This window comes from Notechis scutatus, chromosome 6 (assembly GCF_049901735.1).
Source record: "Notechis scutatus isolate UNSWTSFEM ecotype Mainland chromosome 6, rNotScu1.2, whole genome shotgun sequence".
NCBI classification, from domain to species: Eukaryota; Metazoa; Chordata; class Lepidosauria; order Squamata; family Elapidae; genus Notechis; species Notechis scutatus.
The window spans coordinates 50903313-50929773 of record NC_142014.1 but is presented as its reverse complement, the minus strand read 5'-3'; the positions used below and the strand labels follow the sequence as shown (position 1 = coordinate 50929773).

Sequence of the window (26461 nt, the reverse complement as noted above, 5' to 3'; positions counted from 1 at the left end):
AGAGTGGCCGGGGAATGTTATAGGCTAAATTCCCCATCAGAATGAGAGTACTGATTCCAGAATGGGGCTGTCAAACTCCTGGCCCATGGGCTGGATGTGTCATGCGCTGGCCAAGTCCACCCCCAGTTTAGCGAAGGGGGAAAAAAGTCCCGATACATCACGTGACGCCACTGTGATGACATGAGTTTGACACCCATAGAAGAACATACATCAAGGCTGATATTATGCAGATTAAGGCAGAGTAACCAATGAGACTTGAAGACAATGGGAGAAAAAGAAAATACCATGATGACTCTGGTAGGAATACACATCCATACACCCATGCAGAACTAATCAGGGATTGGGGCATAAAGGCATAGCACAGTTCAATTAATAAAATAACACAGCAAAATGATTCCAATCTTCATTTAGTGGTACTGATCCTAATGATGATTCTTCTGATTCTCTGACCCTTCTTTGGGTTGGAACAGTTTTCTTATCTGATCAAAGATTATGGGAAGAAATATCTTCTCTTGTGATGAAGGACAAAGACAAAAAAGAGCTGCTTCCTTTTAAGAGCTTATCTGTGACCAACTGGAGAAAGAATTTTTTCAAGAACAATGTACTTCAGATTTCCTAACATGTTTTCAAAGTCATTCAGCAAGTGCCTTGAACCTCCTGCTGATTGGTTGAAATCACTGGCCCAAAATGGAGGACACCAGGGCTTGACATAATCCAAACCATTCAACAATACCATGGACTGATTCCACAGATCTCTGTTTGTTTCCCATGTGGACCTGATAGCTGTGGATCACTACTTTCAGCATTCCTCATTCTAGTACCTTCTTGATTTGGAATAGGTCAAAATATCACCAGAGACAAATTCCTTAGCAGTATCAAATGTTAAGTATATTTCCTCCCTTTCCAACTTCATAAACTGATCTCCCCAATATTCTATAGATTTTAGAGGTTTATTGGTTATTATATTTTTAAATAATTACAAATTAGCTACTAGCTAATAGGTATGTTACTACTGTACAGAAATGTGTGAATAATCAATATGGAACTGTACTTTAATAGTCTTCCTTTGCCTTGCAAAAAGTAAAAAAAAGAGTTATCCTACACTAGGTCTTTTGTAAACAACTCCAGATAAATGAAATTATTCATTATTCCAGAATAAATGGTTTTAGAAGTGCAGTTTTTAAGCCTTTATAGACTGGGTCTAAATATTTTTGTGCATGAAATTAAATGTAAACAGTTTCTGACTTCATTTAATATGAATGATTCTTAGCATAAGGTAAGAAACATAAACTATGTAGAATTAGAATCCCCATTGTTGGCACCCATCAGAATGATGGTCTTTCGCTTCATTATCCCTGGATGGATGTTTAGAGTCCATGTTGGGTGAAAATGATGGGAAGTGTAATCCAATTTACTTGGAAGCTACCAAGTTAGCAAAAGATTAGATACAAAGTGTGAATAAATTAAAAGATTTGGTTCTTCCTCATTCTTGACTAGCAAAATGCAGGTAATAAAATACTAGTTTTATTTGTTGAGCAGAATATTTCTCTTCATCTGCATTATCTACTTTCCCAACCATACAAAGCTCCAAGAAAGTTCAGCAATTTCTCTTTGTATCAAGGTTGACAAATCACTTTCTTTTAAATTTCTACTTTCCAGTCAGATATGGAAAAATAGTAAGGTAACAATTGCTCAGCACATATCCCAATTATATTAGAGAAACTATAACTAAACTATACAGTTATACCTATTATCTTGTAAGTGATTGACAAATCAAATAAATAAATGTTCATTGTGCCAATTGTATTTTTCCCCAAACAGCTACAATTTACCTGGCAAAACACAGCCTTTTCATTTTCTCAAGATCACTCCCCACCACCAGGAAAGCAGCTGTTATTTCTCTTTCTGGGAATCCCTAGATTACCCTTACATTGCTATCTCTTCTATCACTGCCGTGACTTGTTCTTCTTCTTGGGCTCCTTCAATTATTCACAGAATCTAATTACAAGAAGATTCTATTTCTTCTTTTAAAAATTATGATCTACTCTGTACAGTTTCCAACATTTCAATAACAGGACAGGTCTTAAACTTTATATGTATTAAAAGCCAGGGATAGCAGAATAATAATAATAATATACTGTGTGCTGATAGATTCTGGCCTGATTTAATTCCCAAATGTCTGATAGGTACAAATGAAAAATCTCCCTTTAGATTGCTGAAAAAAAGAATTCCAGATGTTGGAGACTTTGAATAGAAAGGAATTTGGAATTGGTTTTGTGTTTTCTTTATGTTGATCAGAAATTCCTGGGCTGGCCCTGTGCTCAAAATCACCCTGGCTTTAATTCCAAATCCACTTGCCAGCTCAAGCTATATTTTGTGTATCTAATAATACAATTGATAGCTCTTAGGTTTCACACCACTAATGCTGCTCACCCTATAACAGAGACTCTGCTTTCAGAATTGGAACTTCTCCTGGATTAGGAGAGGCTGTCATTTGGTGTCAGCTAAAAAAGTTACAGGTAGTCCTTGATTTACGACCACAATTGAACCCAAAATTTCTGTTGTTAAGTGAGAGATTTGTTAAGTGAGTTTTGCCCCATTTTACGACCTTTCTTGCTACAGCTGTTAAGTGAATCACTGCAGGGATTAAATTAGTAACCCAATTGTATAGTGGCTTCCCCATTGATTTTACTTGTCAGAAAGTTGCAAAAGGTGATCACATGATACGGGGACACAGCAACTGTCATAAATATGAATCAGTTGCCAAGAATCTAAATTTTGATCAGGTAAACATGGGGATGCTGCAAAGACCGTAAGTGTAAACAGCTTATTTCAGTGCCATTGTAACTTTGAACTGTCACTAAATATACTGTTGTAAGTCGAGAACTACCTGTATTTTCTCAGTGGCTATAGACCAGAGACCAGGATCATGATATCAGAGAAGGCTTTTTTAGGGAGTTGTTTTGAGTTTGGGAATGTATTATATTTAAATAGGTTTTTTGGAGGGTGTTTCCTCTCTAAGCAAAAGGTGGATACTTTATGGAGAGAACTGCAAAATTATAAGAAAGACTCAGTTGTGAAATAGTCCCAAAGTTTCCGCCTGTGTTGTTACCGAAATCCATTCAGAAAGAAAGAAAAGGTGGGTTGAAACCTTATTGCCTTTTGATTGGCAATACATAAGTCATCTCTCCGGAAACAGCTACAGAGCCATTAACCCACCAACTTGAATTCCCGCAGCAGAGCAGAAGTTACACCTAGAGAAGAGGGCTCCCGCCAAAAGAGCCAGAAGGCTGGGTAAGTGCTCCCTTCGGACGAGCCCCACAGAAAAGAGCCATTGCTATGGGGGGAAGGGTCGCCCTTCGCGGCATGTTGCGGCCCGGTGCTAACTAAGATTGCCGAGCTCCCGCCCACTTGCGGCTGCCCACCCTTTGCTTGCCAGCCCCTCCGTGGGTGGCCGCGGGGTCAGCCGTTCGAGGGGCGACACAGCGCGTGGCGCCCGGGTTACGGGATCCCCGGCGGAGCTTTTCTGATTGGGGGCCGGGAAAGGAAGAGGAAAAAGCCGCTTATTCCATCCCGACGCAGAACCGCCAGGCGCAGGCATTGAAAAAGGTTGCGATGCGCTGAGGGGATTGGATGGGTGGGCTTGTCTCCAGCTTCTCTTCCGCTCTCTAGTTCATCGCGCCCGATTCCACCGACTCGACCCCCGCAACCACGGAGGAAAAAAACTCCAGATCCGGTTGCTAGGCAGGCCGCACTCGTGACTCTTCAGCCCGCGCGGCGTTGGAAGATGCAACTTTCCCTTAAAAGGAGGGGGGGAACCTTTTGGAGGAACTCCGGCGGAGGTTGACATCATCTTCATCATCATCATCAACAACAACAACAACAACAAACAAGGATTAAAGGCGAGGGAGTGGGAAGAGGGCCACATGCACACACCCGTTTTGTATGATGCAGAAAGAGAATTTGCAGTAGCCGGAATGTAAGAGAATATAACAGAGTAGAGTAGAGCGAGAATCGCCCACCAACCTCCAAATACCTGGCGTCTTAAGACCGTAACGTTGCTTGATTTCTTAAATGGTAGAGGTACAAACTCTTAACCCTCCTGCCCTTCTTGCTTCCGTTATTATAAATTCCATTCATTGCATCCACTTAAGTCTCCAGAAGGCATTGTGGCCGCGAAGTTGGGAAACTGCCTTTCAAACTTTCTCACCCTCTCCTTCAAATTCCGTTTTGAACGCGTTGCTTGTACCATGTTTTGAAATTGTTCTGCAATCTGCCAACAATCCGCAAGCATATTTCCTTAGAATAACCGCGTCCTTTTAAACACAGGCGTCGGACCATTCATTCCATATTCAGTTTTCTACATTTGTTTGCTTTAAAACGATGTGGGGAAATACAGTGCATGGTAAAGCACATTCTTTTTTCATTTACTTAATGAGAGCATTAGCTTTAATTCCAATCTCATCAATTAAGGAGTATGCCTGTCTTTTATTGTGAAACTTTTCACAATATGTACATTTTATAGAAATAATGGACTTTTTCTATCTATACACCCTCCCTTTAAAAAATGTGTTTTGCTAAGCATCATTTTTGATTCATTCCATCTATTTGCATGATTTTGTTCTTTACAAAGTCCTTCTATGAGTCTATATTCTGAGTATTTGGACATAAACACAAAAGTAATTGGGGACAGGGTGAAAGTGGAGAAAAAGAATAGAGTTTAATTCACTTTGTAAAGTTTAACACTCAGAAAGTGAAAATAAAGTACATGAGGAGCATATTTGAATATCCAATGCTGGTGGGGGGGGGAATCCAAATAAGATAAACATAGGGAACCAACGGGTGAAAATGTATTATCATACATTTACCTGGACATGGTAATCTCAGCTTGAGGGCTCTGGGATTTCTCCAGTCCCAGTTTGGTGAAGATACCCACCAGCACCATGATGGCCACCACACCACAAATAATGTATACAATCATGTTGGTCTTGTCCTTGGTAGGATTTTGAGGAGTCTCATCCACTCGAGGTGGTGGTTGGCCTGTGTTGACCCATTCTGGTGTCTCATAATTTGAACAACCACTTTGATCAAGTTTTCCAGTTGTGAATTGGCAGCAGAAGCGGTAACCACAAGTCCCACAGCAAAAATTGTAGATCCCTGAATTGCAGTTAAATGGAGGATCCCACTGGCCCATCACATCATAATAACCAAGGCACCGATCTCCCCCCGAGATGGACTCTGTGGGGGCTACAATTGTGTCCTCTAAGATGGGACCCAAAGTGATATTGTCTTTGACCTCCATCTGCAGTTCTGACTCACGTTTCTGAGGATTAAGTGTTCCAGTCCAAACTTGTCCTGGGTCCATAAGAACTAAGCAACAGAATCCAAAAATACACCGTTCCATCTGTATGCCACTCCAGCTCACTACCAAAACGGCTTTCTCTTTCCAAGACTAACTTCCACAATAGAGAAGACCTTGTTTTGTTTAGCAATGCAAGAAGGAGGATTTTGAAAAATAATTCCAGTCAAAAATGGAAAGATAATACATTTCTTTGTTAAGCCACTTTTAGTAGAGAAAAGATAAGTCAACCTCTTGGTTTTTTTCTCCAAAGCAAATGGCACAATTAAAATAAATCCTCTACAAAAAGAAAAAAAGAGTGGGATGGATAGGAGTATGGTTGGAAGTTGAAAAAAGGAAGGAGAGTAGAAGAAATCAATATAATGTATAGCATCGTCAGAAGGCAATCTCACAATTTCCTGTGCAATTCCAAGAGGTAGATGTGCAGTCCTCCTCTTCTTTTAATGTCAAATATTTGGCTTCTAATGTCATTTGAAAGGCTTTACTAAAAACCTTCATGGATCTTGAAATCCTGAAAGCAGCCCTTCCCTTTCTTCTTCCTTCTGTCCCCTTTCTCAGAGACACTCTGCTTTCTGGAGGGGAAGAAATTCTTTGCACTACTGAGAAGGGAGGGATTATCAAAGGGGAACAAAAGAAAGAAAACGGGAGGGGTGGAGGGGGAGAGAAGGAGAGAGAGTATAGGAGGAATAAAAGCTGTTCTTACTTCGCTTTGAAGTCAGATCCACAAGTGCCTGATCATTTCCAAAGGAGATCAGAGCAGAATCTTCGGGTTTTCATCCTCCATGTAGAATTTGGGTAAGACCCAGAGATTGTTGCCATCAGGCCAGGTTGGATTCAAGGGGACGGCAACAATGACAGTGCCCAATGATGCTAGTGCTCAAGTGTGAAGAGCAAGTGAACAGCTGGCCACTTTCTCCTCTGCCTGCCTCTTCCAGGCAGTGTACTAGTAGGGGAGAAACTGTCCAGCATGTCACCAGAATAATCCTTTATAGGGGCAGAACAGGAATAGCTATGCTTATGAAAAAACTCTCTGACATTATAGTATCTGTCTGGCAGCATTGCTGTTGCTCTTTCATGTTTGAGAACAGAATTGTAAAAGTACATTTTTAAAAACATTTTGTTTCCCATTTATAGATTGACTGTTGTGAAAATAAAAACCAGTTTTTGATACTTTTTAGGACTAAAGAGTATTCCATGTATAGAATGTGAGAAGAATGCGTATGTATGTATCTATGTATATATGTGCATGTATGTGTATGTGTGTGTGAGAGAGAGTGTGTGTGTGTCTGTGTCTGTGTCTGTGTATATACATATCTACATATCTACAGCAATGTTTCTCAACCTTGGCAACTTTAAGATGGGTTGGCTTCAATTCACAGAATTCCTGAGCCAGCATGGGAGTTGAGGTACATCCATCCTGAAGTTGTCAAAGTTGAGAATTACTGATCTAGACTATGGTATAACTTTCGAGCCAACTAAAAAGGTAATAACAGAACTGGGTGCTGTACAATATCACCACAATCAAGGAAATATTTTCTCCTGATTTCTTCCTTGACATTAATATACGACTTTATATATTGGCCACTATCCTAGCACTTGGAGCAATATAAAAGCGGGCATTGAAGCCACAGGAGAATCACATAGTTTGCCAGGTAATAATCCTGTAATGTATTTTGAGAACACTTCCCAGTCTATTACTGGATACCAGTTGCAATGAAAAAAGGAGAACCTGTTGTTTATTCTTGTTTTCTCTCTGCAGAATATTGTTTTCAGGATATGAGAGGAGAGGGGAAATCCCAAGTCAAATATAAGTTTTAAAAAATGAGTAAAATTTTCTATTTTGATCTTTATCTCAAACAGAATTTTAGAATGGAAGCTTGGTCAGAATAATGGTCAGAATAGTCATAATTGATTGAAGGATAATTTCAGTCCAGGGAAAATGCACATATTAAACATTTATCCACTTACTAATTTACATACATTTTTATTGAAAAAGAATTTTGTATAGGTTTAAAACTACAAAAACATAAAAAGAAAATTAGAATAAATAGAAAGATATGCAAATATAAAAGAAAAACTAAAAATCAGTAAAAGTCAAAGAAAAAGAGAAAAGAAAAAGAAAAAAAAGATTAAAAAAGAAAAATATTGAAAGAAGCAGCTTCCAATCTTCTTTGCAGCAGGTTTCCTCCCTCCGAAATTACAAAATATAGTTCCCTTCTTCCCATAAACAATACCTTTTAATTAGTAAATCCCCAAATCATCAATTCATTTTTGTCCATTTTCAACAAGCCTATGAAGGATTTCTGGTGTTTTGCAAAATATTTTTCCTCTCTAATCAAAAGGCCAATTTAGCTATTTCAGGCAGTTCTACTATCCTAACAGCCTATTCCTCCATTGTGGATATTTCTGTATTTTTCCATTTTTGCGTATATAGTAGCTTCATGCAATTACCATATGTAAAACTAATTGTTCATGTGTCTTTTCTAATTGGCTGTCCATAAGTCTTGGATTCTTTAAATTTCAAAATTTTTATTAGTTTATCAAAACATAAAATACAGAAATACGAAGAAAAGTGAAAATTCTGGGAAAATAAGGGAGGAAAAGGAGAAAAGAGAAAAGTGTAAACGGGAAAAAGAAAAAAAGGCATTGGCTTCTTTTTGATGCAGTTGGAATAAGGTAATAATATGAAACCTCAACTTTTTACTTTTATATAATAATTAGCTCGATACCCATGCTTCGCTATGAAACTATGTGGTCGGGCGTAGTTTTTTGGGAGGAAAATAAGGGGGAAAAAATTCTGCCTGTGCCTACCAGCATCCATCGGCATTCATCTGGCTAGTGTCCTGTCAGTGTGTGGGAGAGTTGAGGGCTGTTTGGAAACTGAAACAGTATTTGCTATGTGAGCAAGGAGGAGACAGCAAGGAGCCTGAGCGTGGCCTAGCTCAACTGTTCTGTACTAAAGCTGCTTGGTGCTGTGAAACTAAAATTGAAACTCCTCTCCTCTGCTTGTGTTTTGCATTTGGAACAGATGTCTTTTCAGGTGTGGGGAAGGGGAGTAGCATTCCTCAGCATCAGAACGTGTTAATAATAATATATGAAATAGCAATGCTCTGATGGTCATTTTGAAAAATCCTTTCTTAGTGAGTACTTACAAGCCAAGAGGAATATATGTGCCAAATTTCAAGTTTGTAGGCTTTACAATTCTGGAGATTTTGTGATGATGTGTGAGTGGCATTTCGCTTTTATATATAGAGATGTGAAATTATTTTGAAACCATCTAGCATTTTTATTTGTCAATATGACCCCAGATATTTTACCCTTTTCTCCACCTTAAAAACATGACATTTTAGTCAATATTTCAGAATCAGGTCATATTGTTAATAAGCATTGTTGTTTTCTGTTTGTTTATTTTGCAGCCCGCTAAAGCTCCAAACACATTTAATTTTTTCATCAAATATTTTATATTAGTTTTTGGATCTTGCAAAAATATATGTCATCAGCAAATGTTCTCAATTTGTAAACTTCCTTTTTTATATTTATACCTGTTCTTTTCTAATGTTGCCTAATATCCCTAATCAAAACTTCCAATGCCAATATAAAGAGCGAGGGAAATAAGGGGCATCCTTGTCTTGTACCCTTTGAATTTCACAGGATTTAATAAAATCTCCATTAATAATAATATTTGCTTGCTATGACATATAAATGTTTTAACTCCTTGAATAAAATGCTCTCTGAAGTCCGTATCTTTCAATACTTCAACAAAAAAACCCAATCTAAGTTGTCAAAGGCCTCTTCATCCAAACATATTAAAGCTGCTTGTTTCTCATGATATTGAAATATTCAATAATATTCAAAATAGTCTTTACATTGTCTCTTAACTGTCTTTTTTTGCAAAAAGCCAGATTGAGCTTCATGAGTATATGCCTGTAAAAATCTTCAATCTTTCTGCTAAAATTGCAGCAAAAAGTTTATAATCATTATTTAATAATGAAATTGGTCTGTAGTTTTTATATCCTCAGGACATCTTGACTCTTCTTTGGTAATAACGTAATATTAGCTTCTTTTCAGGTTTGAGGCATCTTTGCTCTCTATAATACTCCGTTCATTATATCCTTTAGTGGCTGAAGGAATTGATCCTCAAAGCTAATGTTTTGTAAGACCATCTGGACCTGGTTTCATTTTTTTAATAGCTTCTGATATTTTAAAGGTAGTTATGGGATCACTTATAAGTTTTTTCTGAGTTTGTGAAAGTTTAGGTAAGCATTGTCTTAGCAGATTATCGTCTGTTTTATGCATGTTAAGTTTCTACTTCTTGTGGAGATTGGAATAGAAATTATGAAAGGACTTTTTAATAAGATCATTATCTGTTATTACAATGTCACCTTCATAAATTTTCTCACTCATTCCCTTTCCTTTCTTAGTTTATATGCCAACCATCTTCCTGGTTTATTTGCAAAATCAAAATGTCTTTGTTTCACATAATTCAGTTTAGTTGCTATTTCTTTTAACTGTTAACATAGACAATTGTTGATTTAATAATTTAATTTGATGTAAAATTTTTGAGTTCATAGGTGTGTCTTTTTTAATTCAATTTTTTTCTGTTTAATTTTATCCAATATCTTTTGCATCTTTTCCTGGGATATTTTTCTTCTCTAGATGACTATGTTGTGTAAAATAGCCCCTCATAATTACTTTACTACCAGTAGCATCCCAAACAGTCATCAAATTTGCCCCTTCACCCAGGTGATTATAAAAATATTCATTTCTTTTTACAGTCCTTTACAATCATCTCCTTTTGAAAAAATAGATTCATTTAATATCCATCTATATTTAAGCTCTTTTTTCTAAGCATCAAAAGAACTGGGCTATGATCAGAGAAAGAGTTAGATAAAGTATCAACTTGTAAAATGTTATTTGCAACACTTTTAGAGATCCATATCGTAACGATTCTCAACAAGGATTTATGTTGTTCCGAGAAAAAAAAATCTCTAGCAGAGTCATTTCTTTGCCTCCACAAATCTATCAATGCTAAATTGTCCATCATCTCGAAAAAAAGTCTTTGGTAATTTACCCTGAGGAAGTTTAATCCCTTTAGTAGATATTCTATCCAAAACTGAAGAAATCACTCCCTTTCTGTCCCAAAAAATAAACCAATTTTCCTAAGAAAAAGGTAATAGTCGATCCATAAGATATTCAAAAAGTTTGCTTTATCATCATTTGGCACATAAAGTCCAATTAGTATTGATTTTATTCCATTAAGCTCCGTTTCCACAGCTACAAATTTACCATACTCATCTGATAGAATTAACTTGGATTTTATACATAAAATGGCTCCATTAATCTTTTTTAACCAGCTGACATAAATTCCTTCCCTAATCTTTTAATTATTAAACATTTCTTATCTTGTATCTACATGTGTGTTTTTTGAAGATAGATTATGAAGTATTTTTTACATTTAAATGGGGCATCATTATTCTGCCCCATTAATATTCAATATTATAATATTATTTTCCATTTTTAGATAATGTGGCAAGTCCATGTGCAGCCATCTCAACTGCCTCTTCTTCTTTGATATCAGGTTTTTAGGTCGATCTATCTCTAATTGCTTGTTTGGATCCATTTCTTCAACTGGGTCCAAAATTAGTTTATGTTTAATCATGAAATACTTGGCTTTTTCTTTAGAATTCAATCTGAATCTTTGCTCTAGGTAGGTATATCATTCCTTCAGGTTTATCCCAGCAAAAGGCAATTTTTCTCCAGGATATCTGTGAGGAAAGACTAAACTTTCCTTTTTCTCAAGATTCTGACAGGGATTTCCTTCAAAACAATTATATCTATATTTTCCATGCTTAATTTAGATTTGAAGTGGCAGTCCAAAACACAATCTCTCGTCGTTTTTCCTACAAAATGAAACTATCTCTTGGTAATTCTCACAAGTCCTGGTTTCAAGTGAATATTAAAAATTTAAATTCTGTGCATCATCATACATATTGGTCTCCAGGATTTTTTCACAAGTGTATGATGCATTATAAAATGACCCTTTATGTTTTTCACATTTCCCATATATAAACTTAGAGAATTAATTATCACAAGATATTGTTATGATTTAGGATTGAAGTACAAATTCATCAGATATGAATTGTAGTTCCAATCATGGCCTTGTCATTCCAAGAGGTCCCTTAGCTAGTATTATAATGAGCAACTATACATATTTCCTCCTTTTTTCTCCCATGGGGACCATAATGGCAAAAAAAGCCTGGTTCTCAATGAGTGGAGAGAAGGGGCTAAATTTTTATCAGCTGTTGATAAGCTTATTGATTAGCCTTAATAACATGATCCTTCAGGACACCACATCTTCTTAATTGTAACAATGACTTAATGCCATACTGATGAATGGAAATAAATGTATTGAAATATTCAGCTTAAAGTAACCTATTATGAAATGTAGTCTTTGACTTATCACGACCACAAAAGACCCTGGAAAATTCATCGTTAAGTGGTATGGTTGTTAAATGAGGCATCTTAATTTCTTCACTAAGTAAGTGCATCTAAGGAAGATTCAAGCCTGTCTCAGCTTGAACTGTGGAAAGGCCCTTCTAGCCATGACTTTTCTTCAGGTAGGTGTTGTCAGTCTAGATATCCTGATTTTTTATTTCAGAAGTATTCTTAGAATAAACATATGGCAACTTGGACTGCTTAGTGCTTTGTCTGGAAGTGTGCCATTTTATCAGGAGAAAAGACAAAAATAAATGGCAATAGTATGGAGCATCTTGGGGAGTTAACAATGAAAGCAAAAATATGTTTAGTAACTAACCACTTCTAGCTTCCTTCATGGAACTTATTTAGTGAGAATACCTATTATCTGTTTTCAGAATTCTAAATGTATGATATACAAAAAGTTGGGGACCTTGGAATTTCCTTAGTTGGCAGCAATGGAGAAGCTTAATCCAAGTTTCCCCATATCTTTCTAGGCTTTGGGTACTACAGAGCAGTGTTTTTCAAACTCAGCAAATTTAAGGTGTGTGGGCTTCAATTCCCTGAATTCCCCACTAGCCATGCTGGCTGAGGAATTCTGGTAGTTGAAGTCCACGCATCTTAAATTTGCCAAGTATGAGAAACACAGCTATGACAATGATGAAAGAATAACAGGCCCTGTAAAGACTGAGGATTCCAACAAACTTCCTGGGTTGATCAAAGATTTAGAACAGGGGTGGGCAAACTATGGCCCGCGGGCCACATCCAGTCCGTTGGTCTGTAAGTTTGCCTACCCCTGATTTAGAAGCTAAGCACATTATAGCAGGGGTTGCCAACCTTTTGGACCTCAGGGACCACCAAACTCATAATTTTAAATCCCATAGACCTGGGAAAATCCCCCAAAAAGTCTGCAGGAAAATTCCCCACCCCATTTTTCTACCAATTGATCATTCTTTATTTGAGATCACAGGATACCGTCTCTAGCTCTGTTCTCAGGGGGAGATAGATAGATAGATGATAGATAGATAGATAGATAGATAGATAGATAGATAGATAGATAGATAGATGATAGATAGATATTTCGCTTCATGTAAGGAAAGCAGCAGAAGCAGCAGAAGTCTTTCTTTCTCTCCCCCAAACTCCACCAGAATGATGCAGCCTCTTGGAGCAGGATGCCTTGCAGGGTCCCAAAGACTTATTTCTGGCAGAATTTGGGGGAGAGAAAAAAAGACTTTTGCTGCTTTCCTTGTGTGCAGCCAAAAGCAGAAGAAGAAAGAAGTGGAAAGAAGCAGCCCGGTGGCCAGACCAAACGCACATGGGGCAAGTTCCCCCCCTCTGCCCTTCCCCCCCTCCCCTCAGTACCTCGTGTTGTTCGCAATGCAAGTGACACAAGCCTTGTGTTCCCGTGGGCCATGTGGGCGGCATAGCCTTGTGTTCCAGCGCAGCCTGGATTAATTGCTTTGGGGGGTGCTTTGGGGGTGACATTTCTCTGCGGACCACCAAAATTTTCTCACGGACCACCAGTGGTCCCTGGCCCACTGGTTGGCAATCACTGCATTATAGCATGGACAAATAAAAATTATGTTTATTACTTCAAGTACATTAATGATTAATCTAACAACAGGCTTCAACCAGGTATAGGCACTGAGCTCTCCTGAATGTGATAGTTTCTTTTGCTAAAGACTGGGACTTAGCCTCTAAGCAATAATACCAATATGCTCTTTTGCTTTGAATTTAATTGTTGATCTCTAATTGGCTTTCCATTGAATACAGATATCTTATCATGATGGGTGGTTGGGCATCTGTAGAGGGGAAGGGGGACAAATTATGAAATATATTTGATAGTGTCATCACACAGATATTGTGAGATGTGAGTACATAATTGTAGCATTTACATAGTGACATCACCATGCACAGGTCATTAATTTAACATCAATTAGATTTGCTGTGTGTGCCATTATGTATGCAATAATATAAGAGACCTTATGTGAGCATGTAAACAGATGGTGAGCCAAATGATAATTTGATATTTATGTTTTTAATCAACTTTGACTCAATCTGAAAATGCTACCTACCTGCAAGAGAAGGAAAAACTCCTCTTCCACAGACATATCAACAAAGTGCTAATTTTTCTGCCGGAAATACTAAAACACTTTTGTGAATATTAACAGCCCTCTTAGCTCAGTAACACTGAATAATGCGGGACAAAAGGATTCAGCATGAGCCAGTTCAAAGAAGAAAAGCAGATCTTCACCCAGAACTCAAGGGAGTAAAAGAAGGCATACTGTACCAGGTGGATTATGGCTAATGAATAGGCAAGGAAATGGTCTTGAAATGAGATCAAATCTCTCTACTCCCATCCTCAAAGCTAGCTCTATTCATGTCATTTCTTGCATCCTTGCTAAACTCCATTGGGGCTGTAAAAGATGGGTTTGGCAGCTGACTAGTGGTTCAATGACCCATTAGTTTTGTTAGCTTCTTTCTTTCCACTGTCAGTCCCTGATGGCTGAATACGAGAACAAGCCTCCCATCCTGCACTTTAGTGTGCAATACTACACTACAGGGGCACATTTCTTTCTGATTCCAGCTGGTAATAAGTTTATACCCTGAAGCGTGGGGATTAATAGCTCTTGTTTCATTACTTTCTGCTGACCTAACATTCCCCAGCCAGTTTAGATGGTAGAAAAGACCATCCTTTCCTCCTGTTTCTTAGGAAAGCAGTTAGGTTGGGTTGATGGTGCAAAGCAGGAAGCTAGCTGATTGATATTCTTATGAATCTAGCCCTTTTGCCAGGATCCAGTCTGACTTTTCAATTTAATCTTTTTTTTCCTTCTTCTTTTTTTGCACTTTTCCAACCTAGCTTTCTAAGACTAGTTGGATATAGGAAACCATTTCTTTGCCCTTTGTCTTCCCAATCTGTGGAAACGTTTTCCATACGTAACTATGGCAAGTTGCCTCCTCATGTTTTAGAGTCAAGCCTAATGGTTTTTATTTTGTTGTGATCAAATGTCTACCAATTCTACCAATAGATATATTTTATCTACCAATAGATAAATAATAATTGATTTCTGTTATAAGAAAATTTTAATAGTGATATTTCTGTTTCTTAGAGGAAGCATTAAATATTTCTGCTAAACAAGACATAACAACATGGTTACCACTCCATATCAATTTACTTTGCAATTCTCTTTTAAGGAGCATTTGAAGTTCTTTTACCTAGGACAATTCTGCTCTTCCTGCTTACCCCAGTGTGAAAAATAGGTCACCTACCACTTTGGGAGAGCAGGAACAGATGAGCTCATCCTCCGTCTGCACCTAACCTGTTTGGAAGGTGACGTTCACCCTGGTTTTCTTGCTGAGCACCGGAAGGAGGAGTGCTTTCATTTCTCCTTGGTACAGGCAGGGCTGTCTGCTCTATTTGCTGCATTTCACTGCCTCTTGCACAAATGCCTCCACTCCGTGGTAGGCATGTTCCCCCATCCCTACTTTCAGTCTTCAATAGTCATTTGGTACTGGGTTGCTCCTAGCTGCTAATATGAAAGTTGGGTGAAATGCTGAATAGCATTTTTTATTTGCTTTGATTTTTAACAAGTGTATCAGAGCAATGGTAAAATGCTGGGCATTTCTTTTTCTTTTAATAGGTTCAGCCCAGAAACCTGGAAATGCTGCCCATTTATCCTGTCCTCCTTTTTCTTCTTCCTGGAAGAAATTGACAAGAGTTCTGCCAACTTCCAGCCTCCAAGCGAGAGGAAGAAATGTCCTACCCCCCCGCAGTCCTCAAAAGACCTGCCTAGAGAAGAGAAAGTAATTGCCGTTTGTCTTCTTGTCATGGCTGGCAAGTGAAAAGAAGCAGGGAATCCACCATCGAATGCCTTGTTAACCATGGTCTGGACAGAACACCTGGTGATCACGGTGGCCAAACGTGAGGAAGTGGGGAGAATCTGGGAAAGCATTTCTTAATCTGATGTAAAAGGTTGTGAGAATAACCTTGGGAGACAGAAAAACCTGCAGTCTAGTCTGATAAGAGAAATCAAAGTTCAGTAGAGGGATGAGGTGGAGAAAGTAATATTGGAAAGGATTATCTAGTTCCCCCTAGTTCTCTGGTAAGTAAAGGCAGGGGAGAGGGAAAGGGCTTTCAAAACTTGCAAGATTCTGTTACTATAACTTTACCATAAAGATACTGTTAGTACTTATGGCTTTTATTTCCTGACTGGGCTGGCAGCTGTTTTTTTTTTTAGTTGGTTTACTCATAGGAAATAAACAGCTGATGGCTGCAGTGTAGAAAAAGCCCAAGGCGTCATTTCAGTATATGATATTGAAGTATTTTCCTCCTCTAGGAATAAAAATTAAAGCCAAAATGTTGGCAACCTACATGGATTATATAGTTGACCAAAACCAATAATTAACCAGGTTGTAAATTATATGTTTACTTTTTGCATCTGTTTCTACCCATAGGATACTGAGCTCAGTTCTCTGCATGGACATCTGGAAGTAAGTCCCCCCAGAGCAGCAGAGGAAGGGAAAACTCTTTGCATCCAACTGGAACGCTTGTACTTTTCCTCCACAATACTGATAGAAAATGTAAGCTAGTTCTGGTGAAAAAATATTCTTTTTAATAGGACATTTATGGACATAGTTTAAATGAAATTACTATTAGATTTATTAGAAATTATTCTCATAACTTCCATTTCCCATTTTGGGACCAGCAACAGTTACACTAGAGAGCATTTAAAGTATAGTTTATAGAAAATTTCTTTGCGTACTTCTGTCTGCCTAAATAAGGTTATATAAGAAGTGATACATATCTGCAAACAGTATATGGCAGGCAGTGATGGATGCCAGCAGCAAGAATTGCTCTGTTTCTATAACATTGTAGACCCAGCTTCACCTCATGGGGAATTGTAATGAAGGTACATTTCTACGTTGACCAAATTATTGTTTTAAAAGTAGGTTCATTGTCATTGCATGAAGAGATCTTAGGAGACAAGAAGTGAAGAGAGCTTTTTTATTGTTTTAATTATAGGATGGAAAATATAGAGAGCTTTAATTCGTAAATTCTCTCCCCTGCTCCCCCTTTCTTAGTTTCAGTACAACTGCAATTGTGTTAGAGGTGGCTAAAAAATATAATGAAAGTGGCTATACAAAAGGCAGAAGAGCCAGCACTGCTGTGCCAATTAATTTGGTCACTTAACCCAGGTCAGGGAGATTTCACATTGGGCACTAGTTATTAGTAGTGCACATTAGTTATTTATTGTATTACAGTATGTAGACAGAGTTATTTGCTGAGACGGGGTGGGGGGGCATATAAGTTAAAAAAAATTAAGTAAATAAATATTTTTTTCCCAAATGACCTAGCAATTCCTGTATTATCCCTTATTCCAAAATCATTATTTATGTTGTTTTATTCCTCAGTCTCAGCATCTTTTTTGTAACCGGAATTGGTCCAGTTTTCCAATTGTGGTGTTACAAAAGTAGCATAAAGCAGTACTAATAATTCATGTGATATTTATGCTATTCCTCTGTTAATACAGCCTACGACTGCATTAGCTTTTTTGGCAGCTGCAGCACACTGCTGGCTCAAACTTAAATGGTTGTCCTGTAGGACACCTGGATCCCTCTCCCGGTCACCACTGTTGAGCTAGTATTCTATATCTGTGCATTTGGTTTTTCCTGCCTAAGTGTAAGACCTTAATTTTCTCCCCACTGATTACATTTTGTTAGACAGAGCCCAATATTCAAGTCTGTCAAGATTCTTTTATATCTTGAGTCTATATTCTAAAGTGCTGGCTATTTTCCCAACTTGGACATCATCTGCAAATTTGATGAATTCCCCTTCTATCCCCTCACCTAAATCATTTATGAAGTTGCTGAACAGTACTGGGCCTAAGACAGAACGTTAGGTACTCCATTGAATGGTTCCCTCCATTTAGATGTAGTTCCATTGAGAACTACACGTTGAGCATGGTTGGTAGGCTAATTGCGAATCCATCTGGTGGTGGGTGGATCTATCCCATATTTTTCTATCTTACCAAGGATCATGGTCTAATGACTCTATGTAAATTATGCCTACAGTATTCCTCTGATTCACTAATTTAGGCTAAGAAGGCAATAAGGTTTGTCTGGCATCATCTGTTTTTAAGAAACCCATACTGGCTTCTAGTAATAGCTGGTTATTTCTTGGTGCTCACAAATCTGCTACTTATTTTTTCCAGGATTTTTCTCAGGAATTGATGTCAGCCTCATTGGTCTGTACAAATAGTCCTTGACTTACAACAATTTGTTTAGTGACCGTTCAAAGTTACAATGGCACTGAAAAAGTACTTATGACAATTTTTCACACTTATGACCATTGTAGCATCCCCATGGTCATGTGGTTTAGATTTGGATGCTTGACAATTGATTCACATTTATGACACTTGCAATGTCCCGGGGTCATGTGATCACCTTTTGCAACCTTCTGATAAACAAAGTCAATGGGGAAACCAGATTCACTTAACAACTGTGTCACTAATTTAACAACTGCAGTGATGCAGTTAACAAATGTGCAAAGAAAAGTAATAAAACGGGGCAAAATTCACTTAAGTGATTTCTCACTTACCAACATAAATTTTGGGCCCAATTGTGGTTGTAAGTCAATGGATCCATTTCCCCCCTTTTTAAAGACTGGAACCACATCAACTATTTTCCAGTCCTCTGGTAGTTTCCTGGTGTTTCCGGATCTTTGAAAGATTATGTTCCGTTGTTCCAGTAGTGAGACACAGCAGGTTCACATTGGTTCACTAGGACCAGTAGCTAAATTTTTCTGGAGTTCGGCGAACCGGCTGAAATGAGGGGCTTCCTGCCATGTTTGGCGATAGGGGGGAGAAGAGATGGCAAGAGGAGCCTGTCATGCTCCGCATGCCCCAATGAAAGGCAGCAGCAGCCCAGCCGCTTCCCTTCCCCTCCCTCTCCATCAACTGTCAGCCACACACCCAGTTGCCCATTCACATCCATCCATCCATCTCTGTCTGTCCCTCCCTCCCTCCCTCCCTCCCTCCTTCTCTCTCTCTCTCTCTCTCTCTCTCTCTTTCTGTGTGTCTGTGGGCTCACCCTCTCTGCTTCTTTCTGCAGCACCCCTCCCATGCCCATGTTCAGGGAGAGATCAAGTGACACAATGACAACAAAGTTTGTGTTATGTGAATACCCCACTTGGTGGCATTTGTCATGGGTTGGGGAGGTGTCTTCCTGAGAGAGGCACAAAAAGCAATGACTGCCCATCTTGAAGGAGGTAATTATGTCCAAGCCAGAAAGAGTGGCTTCCTCTTCCAAGAGGCTTCCCCTTGCCAAGTGCTGAGATGAGATGAGGAGGGTCCGGTGGGCCAGCCACTCCCCAGCTGCCAGCAGTCACTTGTGGCAAAAGCTCATGGGAAGCAGGCTCAGAGGCTCCCTCACCCAGGAAAGGGGCTCTCCTTCTTTGCTGCCAGTCAAACATTGATGGACTCATCCCTGCTTCAAAGCAGGAAGCCCTGCCTGGGCAGAAGAGCCCAAGCTCCATGGAACTCCCATCTTTGAGAAAGGCAGCCCTTGGCACTCACTGACCCCCTCCATTACTGCCTCCCTTTAATCAAGATTCTCCTTTAAATGAAAGAGAGGCCCCTACAGAACAGACCCCCTCGGTGCCAGGTCCAGGTGCTGATGGGCAGGGCAGAGCAAGATCCATGGTGTGGCACTGAAATGGAGAAACAGGCAACAGAGCGGCCGGCACGAGGGAAGGGGGAGGGCGCTTTCCCTCTTTTCCCTGCTCCTCCTCCTTCCCTTGTGCCATTTCCCGTTTCTCCATTGCAGCGCAGCACCCAAGATCCACTTTGATAGCGAGAGGGTGGGGAATTTAACAACCGGTTCACCTAGGGTCAGGTTGGCCATTGCAGGGGGCTCACATGTGCGGTGGAGCTGGAGGATGGAGATGGGCCATGCCTCCCATGATAGCCAACCTGACCCTGGGAGAACCAGTTGTTAAATTATTTGAATTCCACCACTGAGTGGTTCTGAGATCATATCTGCCAGCTCTTTCAGAACTCTCAGGTGTAATCCATCTGATCTTGGTGATTTGTCCTTGATTAGGGTGGATAGATGTTCTCTTACAATTTTCTTGCCTGTTTTGACGTTCATTCCTATTCCATCTTTTACAGTCCTGTTTTTGATAGGTTGGGCTGTTTCTTGCTTTTTGAGTAAAGACAGTTACAAACAATGAATTAAGCAATTCTGCTTTCTCCCTGTTATCCATTACCTCCTTGCTGTCTGCTCTCATTAGTGAACTGATTGTTTCCTGGACTTTTTTTTTTTGTTTATTCCACGTTGAAAATTTTTTAAAAATATTTTTCATATTTGTTGCAAGTCTTAGCTCATTCTGAGCTTAGCTTTCCTGACTTCATCCAGTGTGCAGCGGCAGCCAAAAAAGCTAATCCAATCCTAAATTGCATTAACAGAGGGATACAATCAAGATCAAGTGAGGTAGTAATACCATTCTATAAAGCCTCAGTAAGATCACACCTAGAGTATTGCATCTAGTTTTGGTGACCACATTATAAAAAAGATGTTGAGACTCTAGAAAAAGCTCAGAGAAGAGCAACCAGGATATTAGGGGACTGGTGACTAAGGCATATGAAGAACGGTTACACTGGCTTGGCTAGTCTAGTGAAGAGAAGGACCAGGGCAGACATGATAGCAGTCTTCCAATATTTGAAGCGCTGCCACAGAGAGGAAGGGGTCAAGCTATTTTCTAAAGCACCTGTAGGCCAGACAAGGAATAATAGATGGAAACTGAACAAGGAGAGATTTAACCTGGAAATAAGGAGAAACTTTCTGACAGAACAATAAACCAATCGAACAGCTTGCCCTCGGAAGTTGTGGGAGCGTCATCACTTGAGACCTTCAAGAAGAGATTGGACTGCCATTTGTCAGAAATGGTGTCGGGTCTCCCACTTGGGCGGGGGGTTGGACTAGATGACCTATAAGGTCCCTTCCAACTCTGATTATCTGTTATCTGTTATCCTTGCAGATTTAGGCTGGTATTCTGTTTTAGTTATGTGTCCTCCTTTCCATTTTTTATACTACTATTTTCAGAATACTGGAGAGTAGCACAATCTGCAAGAATGGATGCCCTTTATTCAGGGGTAGGATTCAAATTTTTTAACAACCAGTTCTGTGGGCATGGCTTAGGTGGTGAGCGTGGCTTGGTCATGTGACTGGGTGGACATGGCTTCGTGGTCATGTTATTGGCTGGGTGTGGCCAACTCAATATCACTCACATCGAGGCACGCATCTCCTCGCCTGGCCTCGCCTGTGGGGATGCTGCAACAGTCGTAAGTGTGAAAAATGGTCATAAGTCACTTTTTTCAGTGCCATTGTAACTGAATGGTCACTCCACACAAGCAAAGTATCAGCAAAGGAGAGGAAAAAAACTCCAGAGATGATCCTGAGACAGGAAGTTTAGTCCTGCCAAGAATATAATAAGGGTTAACGGAGAGGCAGTTTCTGTAAGCAACACCAGAATGTTTCCTTCCTGTCTTCCTTTACAGGATTAGGCCAGTAATTTCTTCTAACAACCGGTTCTCCGAACTGCTTAGAATGTTAACAACCGGTTCTAGCGAATAGGTGCGAATGGGTAGAATGCCACCCCTGCTTTTATTACCCCTATTCCGTCTTTTTAAATGGACCTGGCTTTGAGATGGGCAGTGATATATTGGGAAAAGGAACTCTTGCAGTACCTGGTAATATTTATGGAGAATTAAAATAGCTCATACAATGTTTCCATGTGAGACCTGGAAGGGAGTTTATCTGAGAACACTTGCTAAAAGAAAAGAGGTGGAGGGGATGATTCTGCTATTTTTCTGCTAAGTTTATCTACCTCCTCCAAGAAAATCTTGGCGGTGGACAAATCGTAATGTATACAGAGATTTTATCTTCACAATAATCCTGTGAGGTGAATTAGAGTAACAATAAGTGGCTCAAGGGAGTTTCAGGCTAAATGGAGATATAAAACTCCCTCACCCCTAATAATTATTTTAATTAGTACACTACACTGGTTGAGAGTAGTTTTGTTAATCTGTTTAGTCACCATGCTAGCTGCAAACATAAAAGCCCATGCCCCATAGCCAATCTTGAAAATATTTCAAAGTTGATTTGCTCATAAGCATTAGTCCTTGTCTCAGCATCCTTCTTATTTTTTGGACAGTATAATGAAGAAGGACAAGGTGGCTGCAATTTAAGATAAAAAACATTCCAGAATAGTTAAAGAAGGCATATCCGTGTATCTCTTTTCTTACAAATGTCATCATCTCATCTACTATAACGCTGGATTTCAAATGTTAAGCATGTCCTACAGACTCCATAAGGTAACCAATTCCTTTAGGGGTTTGAAAATAACATACAAAGGGATTGAATATGTGTGATGCAATTGTGTATTATGGCCTTTTTCCCAAGTTCTGCAAACAGTCTTATGTGGCTTGAAATCTTATGTTTTGTTCATATGTTATGAAATCCAGAGCACTAAGTGTTCACTACATGTGAATAGAGTTTCAGGGTCCTCACCATTAGCCTTGGAATTCCTTGTCAGTATGGAGTTTAATGGGAGTTTTAATCTTAGTTTCTGGTCCTTGAATTTCTTGTCAATGAGAACAATAGAATAATGAGAATAATAGAACTAACTTAATCCTATGCTTTTCATGGTGAACTGCAAACAAGACTACATACTATTATTCCCGCCCCTGTCTGTTAAGTCATTAACAACACAATTTTGTTAACTTTGAAAAAGACAGAAGAAGCTGTTTGAATTTAATATGCACAAAATGGAAGCTAGGAAGCACTATGAGAAAATGTTCCTACTTCTTGCCTGCTGCCTCAGCAGGGTGAAACTGCTCAGAATGTTTTATATTCCCGTAATACCTTTTTAAGGAGTATTTTTTCATTGTGCTTAGCAGTGGCGTGAACAAAAAATTAACCTGCAAATTAACTCACAAAACTTGTTGCTCTAAATTATTCTGAACAAGTATGGTGTACCAGCTTACACCTTTCATCTCTCACTTTTAGTGCCAAAGTTATTTTCTCCTCCATAACAGGACTGTAACAGAGAGGCAGACAAAAATATAAAATAAAGTAAGAAAGCCAACAGAGAGAGGGAAAAATCCTGCTTTTATTACTCTGCTTTTCTCCTACAAATTCCAAATAGGAAATTCTAATTTCCTGACATTTTTCAGGATTTTTTTTTTTTTGTAGAGTAAAAGGTGAGCATGAAGTTGCACCTCCTTAACTGGTTGGAAATTATCAGTTCTGCCCTTAAGATGGGTGGGATTCTACCAGTTCACACCTATTCACTAGAACTGGTTGTTAGAAGAAATTACTGGCCTAATCCTTTAAGGAAGGCAGGAAGGAAACATTCTGGTGTTGCTTACAGAAACTGCCTCTCCTTTAACCCTTGGCAGGACTAGACTTCTTGTCTCAGGAACTTCTCTGGAGTTTTTTCCCCCTCCTTTGCTGGTACTTTGCTTGTGTGGAGTGACCATTTAAAGTTACAATGGCACTGAAAAAAGTGACTTATGACCATTTTTCACATTTACGACTGTTGCAGCATCCCCACAGTCATGAGAGGCCAGGCGAGGAGATGCATGCCTCAATATGAGTGATGTTGAGTCAGCCACGCCCAGCCAATAACATGACCACTAAGCCACGCCCACCAACTTTGCCATGCCCACAGAACCGGTTGTTAAAAAATTTGAATCCCACCCCTGCCTTAAGACTCTTTAGCATGATGGGCTCCTCACTGTCCTGTTAAGATAATGTGGGATGGTGGATTAGGATGATGGATCTATCCTTATTTGAATTCTACCCTCACAAACAGAACAAGGCAGTCTACAGAAGGAGGATAGATATGAAGAAAGGGTGATCTTTTCTAGCTGCCTCCTTGACTTTTGTTTTATCCCCCCCCCCCCCACACACACACCCTCTGATATCCCTGAGAGAGAGAAAGGATGGATGGGCAATTTCTTCGGTTTTTACATCTGTTTCTGCAGTCCCCCAAGATAAATTCTGCAGGAAGGGCTGTGTTACTTGTATGCGCTCCCCATACAATTGAACACAGTCTCTAATACTTCAGTGTAGTTTTCAAAAATGTGAATGACCAATTCTATTAATCTCCATGTACTTTGTAGTCTAGAAATGTGCCAGACTTCAACACCAAATATCTAGCTAGCCAGGATTGTCAAAAATATTTGACATTTCCTGTCAAACAGGCAATAAATAGTAAAAATAGGGAACGCTATATCAAACTGTCCCCCAAGGCAGTGTTCTAGGACCCACACTCTTTATACTCTACATAAATGACCTCTACATAAATGTGATCACCTTATAAGTAACTGCGTCCTCTTCGTGGATGATGTAAAACTATTCAATACCACCAACAATGCTACTGTCCTTCAAAGTGACCTTGATTATGTGTCTGAATGGTGAAACAATTGGCAACTCCAAATCTCGACCAACAAATGCTCTGTCCTACACATTGGTAAAAAAATCAGTACAACAAATACAAGCTAGGCGGATATGACCTCATTGACGACCCTCACTCTGTCAAAGACCTTGGAGTACTCATATCAAACGACCTAAGTGCCAGAGCTCACTGTAACAGCATTGCCAAAAAGGCATTAAGAGTTATAAATCTAATCTTACGAAGCTTCTCCTCCAGTAATATTGAATTACTAACTAGGGCATACAAAACCTTTGCTAAACCAATACTCAATTGCAGCTCATCTGTCTCGAATCCACACTATATATTGGACATTAATACAATTGAGTGAGTCTAGAAGTATTTCACAAGAAGAGTATTACACTCCTCTGCTCGCAATAGAATACCCTATGTCACCAGGCTTGAAATTTTGGGCTTGGACAACCTAGAACTACGCTGCCTACGGTTGGACTTAAGCATAGTACACAAAATTATCTGCTACAATGTCCTATCAGTGAATGACTGCTTCAGCTTCAACCACAACAATACAAGAGCACACAACAGATACAAACTCAATGTAAACTACTCCAAACTTGATTGCAGAAAGTACAATTTCAACAACAGAGTGGTCAATGCCTGGAATGCACTACCTGACTTTGTTGTTACATCCTCTAACCCCCATTCCTTTAACCTCAAACTAACCACTATTAACCTCACCCCATTCCTAAGAGGTCTGTAAGGGGCTTGCATAAGTGCACAATCATGCCTACCGTTCCTGTCCTATTGTCCCCATTTATTCATACCTATTTCCTGTATTCTTACTCATGTTTATACTTATACCTATTATCTTGTAAGCAATTGACAAATCAAATAAATAAAAATAAAATAAAGCTGGAATTATGGAGTTACACAGATTGGGAGATGCCAACTTGGGGAAAAACTGGTCTACACAAAGTAGGAGAGGGGGGTTGATGAATTTATTCTCTCTCTCTTTGTTTGATCCTAATTGTAAAAGACTGAACTTCTAAAATAGTTAATATAATTTTAATATTGTTCAAGAAAGCAACAGATCTGGCTTCTGATCCTTCCAAACTTCCTGTCTTATCCTGTGGTTTGTTTTAAACACCAATTTTGCCTAACATTAAGCTTTATTTCACATTAAGCCACAAATTATTCCTCGCACAGAATTTCTGAAACCTTTGAAATTTTTCCTCATATCTAAATTGCTTATTTATTAATGTATTGGATTTCTATAACTGTTGCAACAGTAAAAACTTTTAAGTGGTGTACAGTCAAAAATGTAATAATACAATGATTACATCCAAGTAAAATACAACATAAAAGAATAAAGTGAAAATTCTAAGCCAGATGTTCAAACCTGTTTATGCTGCATTCTGTCATATTTCATGACCTTCAACAAGTATTCTGAGTTTTCCCTGATTATTAATTTATATCTACCAATATGGGCTAGATTAACTTGAATGCCATATGGGGATTTTTAGACGAAAACCAGCATCTTGAATTCCCCTCAGAAACAAGTCAGCAGCCAGTATAGTTCCTGTCACATTGATATCACACAGCAGTATCAAAATTTACCAGCAAGCACACAGGCAGCTGCATTTTATACCAGGCAAAGCTTCTGAGCAGTCCTCAAGGGCGGTCCAAGCAAATGCAATATTCCAGATTAGAGGCATGTATGTCTGTTTTCAGTTCTGTTCAGGTAACATCTACAACTGGGGCACTGATAGAAACTGGACAAAGGCCAGTCTGCAGTCCTGAATTATTCTGTTCTTCCAGTAGTAGTGTGACCAGGAGGATCCTCAGACTGCAGGCCTATTGGTGTCATCCATAATCAAAAGGACTCTTAACAGTCACTCTGCTTGAATTTGAGCCTATTTTGCCCTATCATGTTCCAACAGCTTCTAAGTATTGGGTTAGCATTTCTGTCATATCATCCATTTAATACAAGGTGGCTTTATGTAATGATACCATCAGCATCTTGATGATACTTTACCTTAAACTAATGGATGATGAATTCTGTCCCCTCAAAGTTCACCATTATTCATCAATAAAAGCAACCAATAATTGGGAAATTCCTCAAAGCCTGTCAAGTTCATCAGGTCACTGTGGCAGATCATTGTAATTAAATCACC

At 39.0% G+C, this 26461-nt stretch overlaps 1 protein-coding gene across 1 annotated transcript in view; it reads right to left on the bottom strand.

Annotated features, from left to right (window-relative positions):
• The window catches only part of SHISA8 (shisa family member 8), a 55300-nt gene that overhangs the window by 19821 nt on the left and 9018 nt on the right, over nucleotides 1–26461 (bottom strand). The window contains exon 3 of the mRNA XM_087969067.1: nucleotides 4869–5452. Within this exon, the coding sequence (XP_087825193.1) occupies nucleotides 4869–5452 (584 nt within the window). The remainder of the gene's footprint in view (nucleotides 1–4868; nucleotides 5453–26461) is intronic.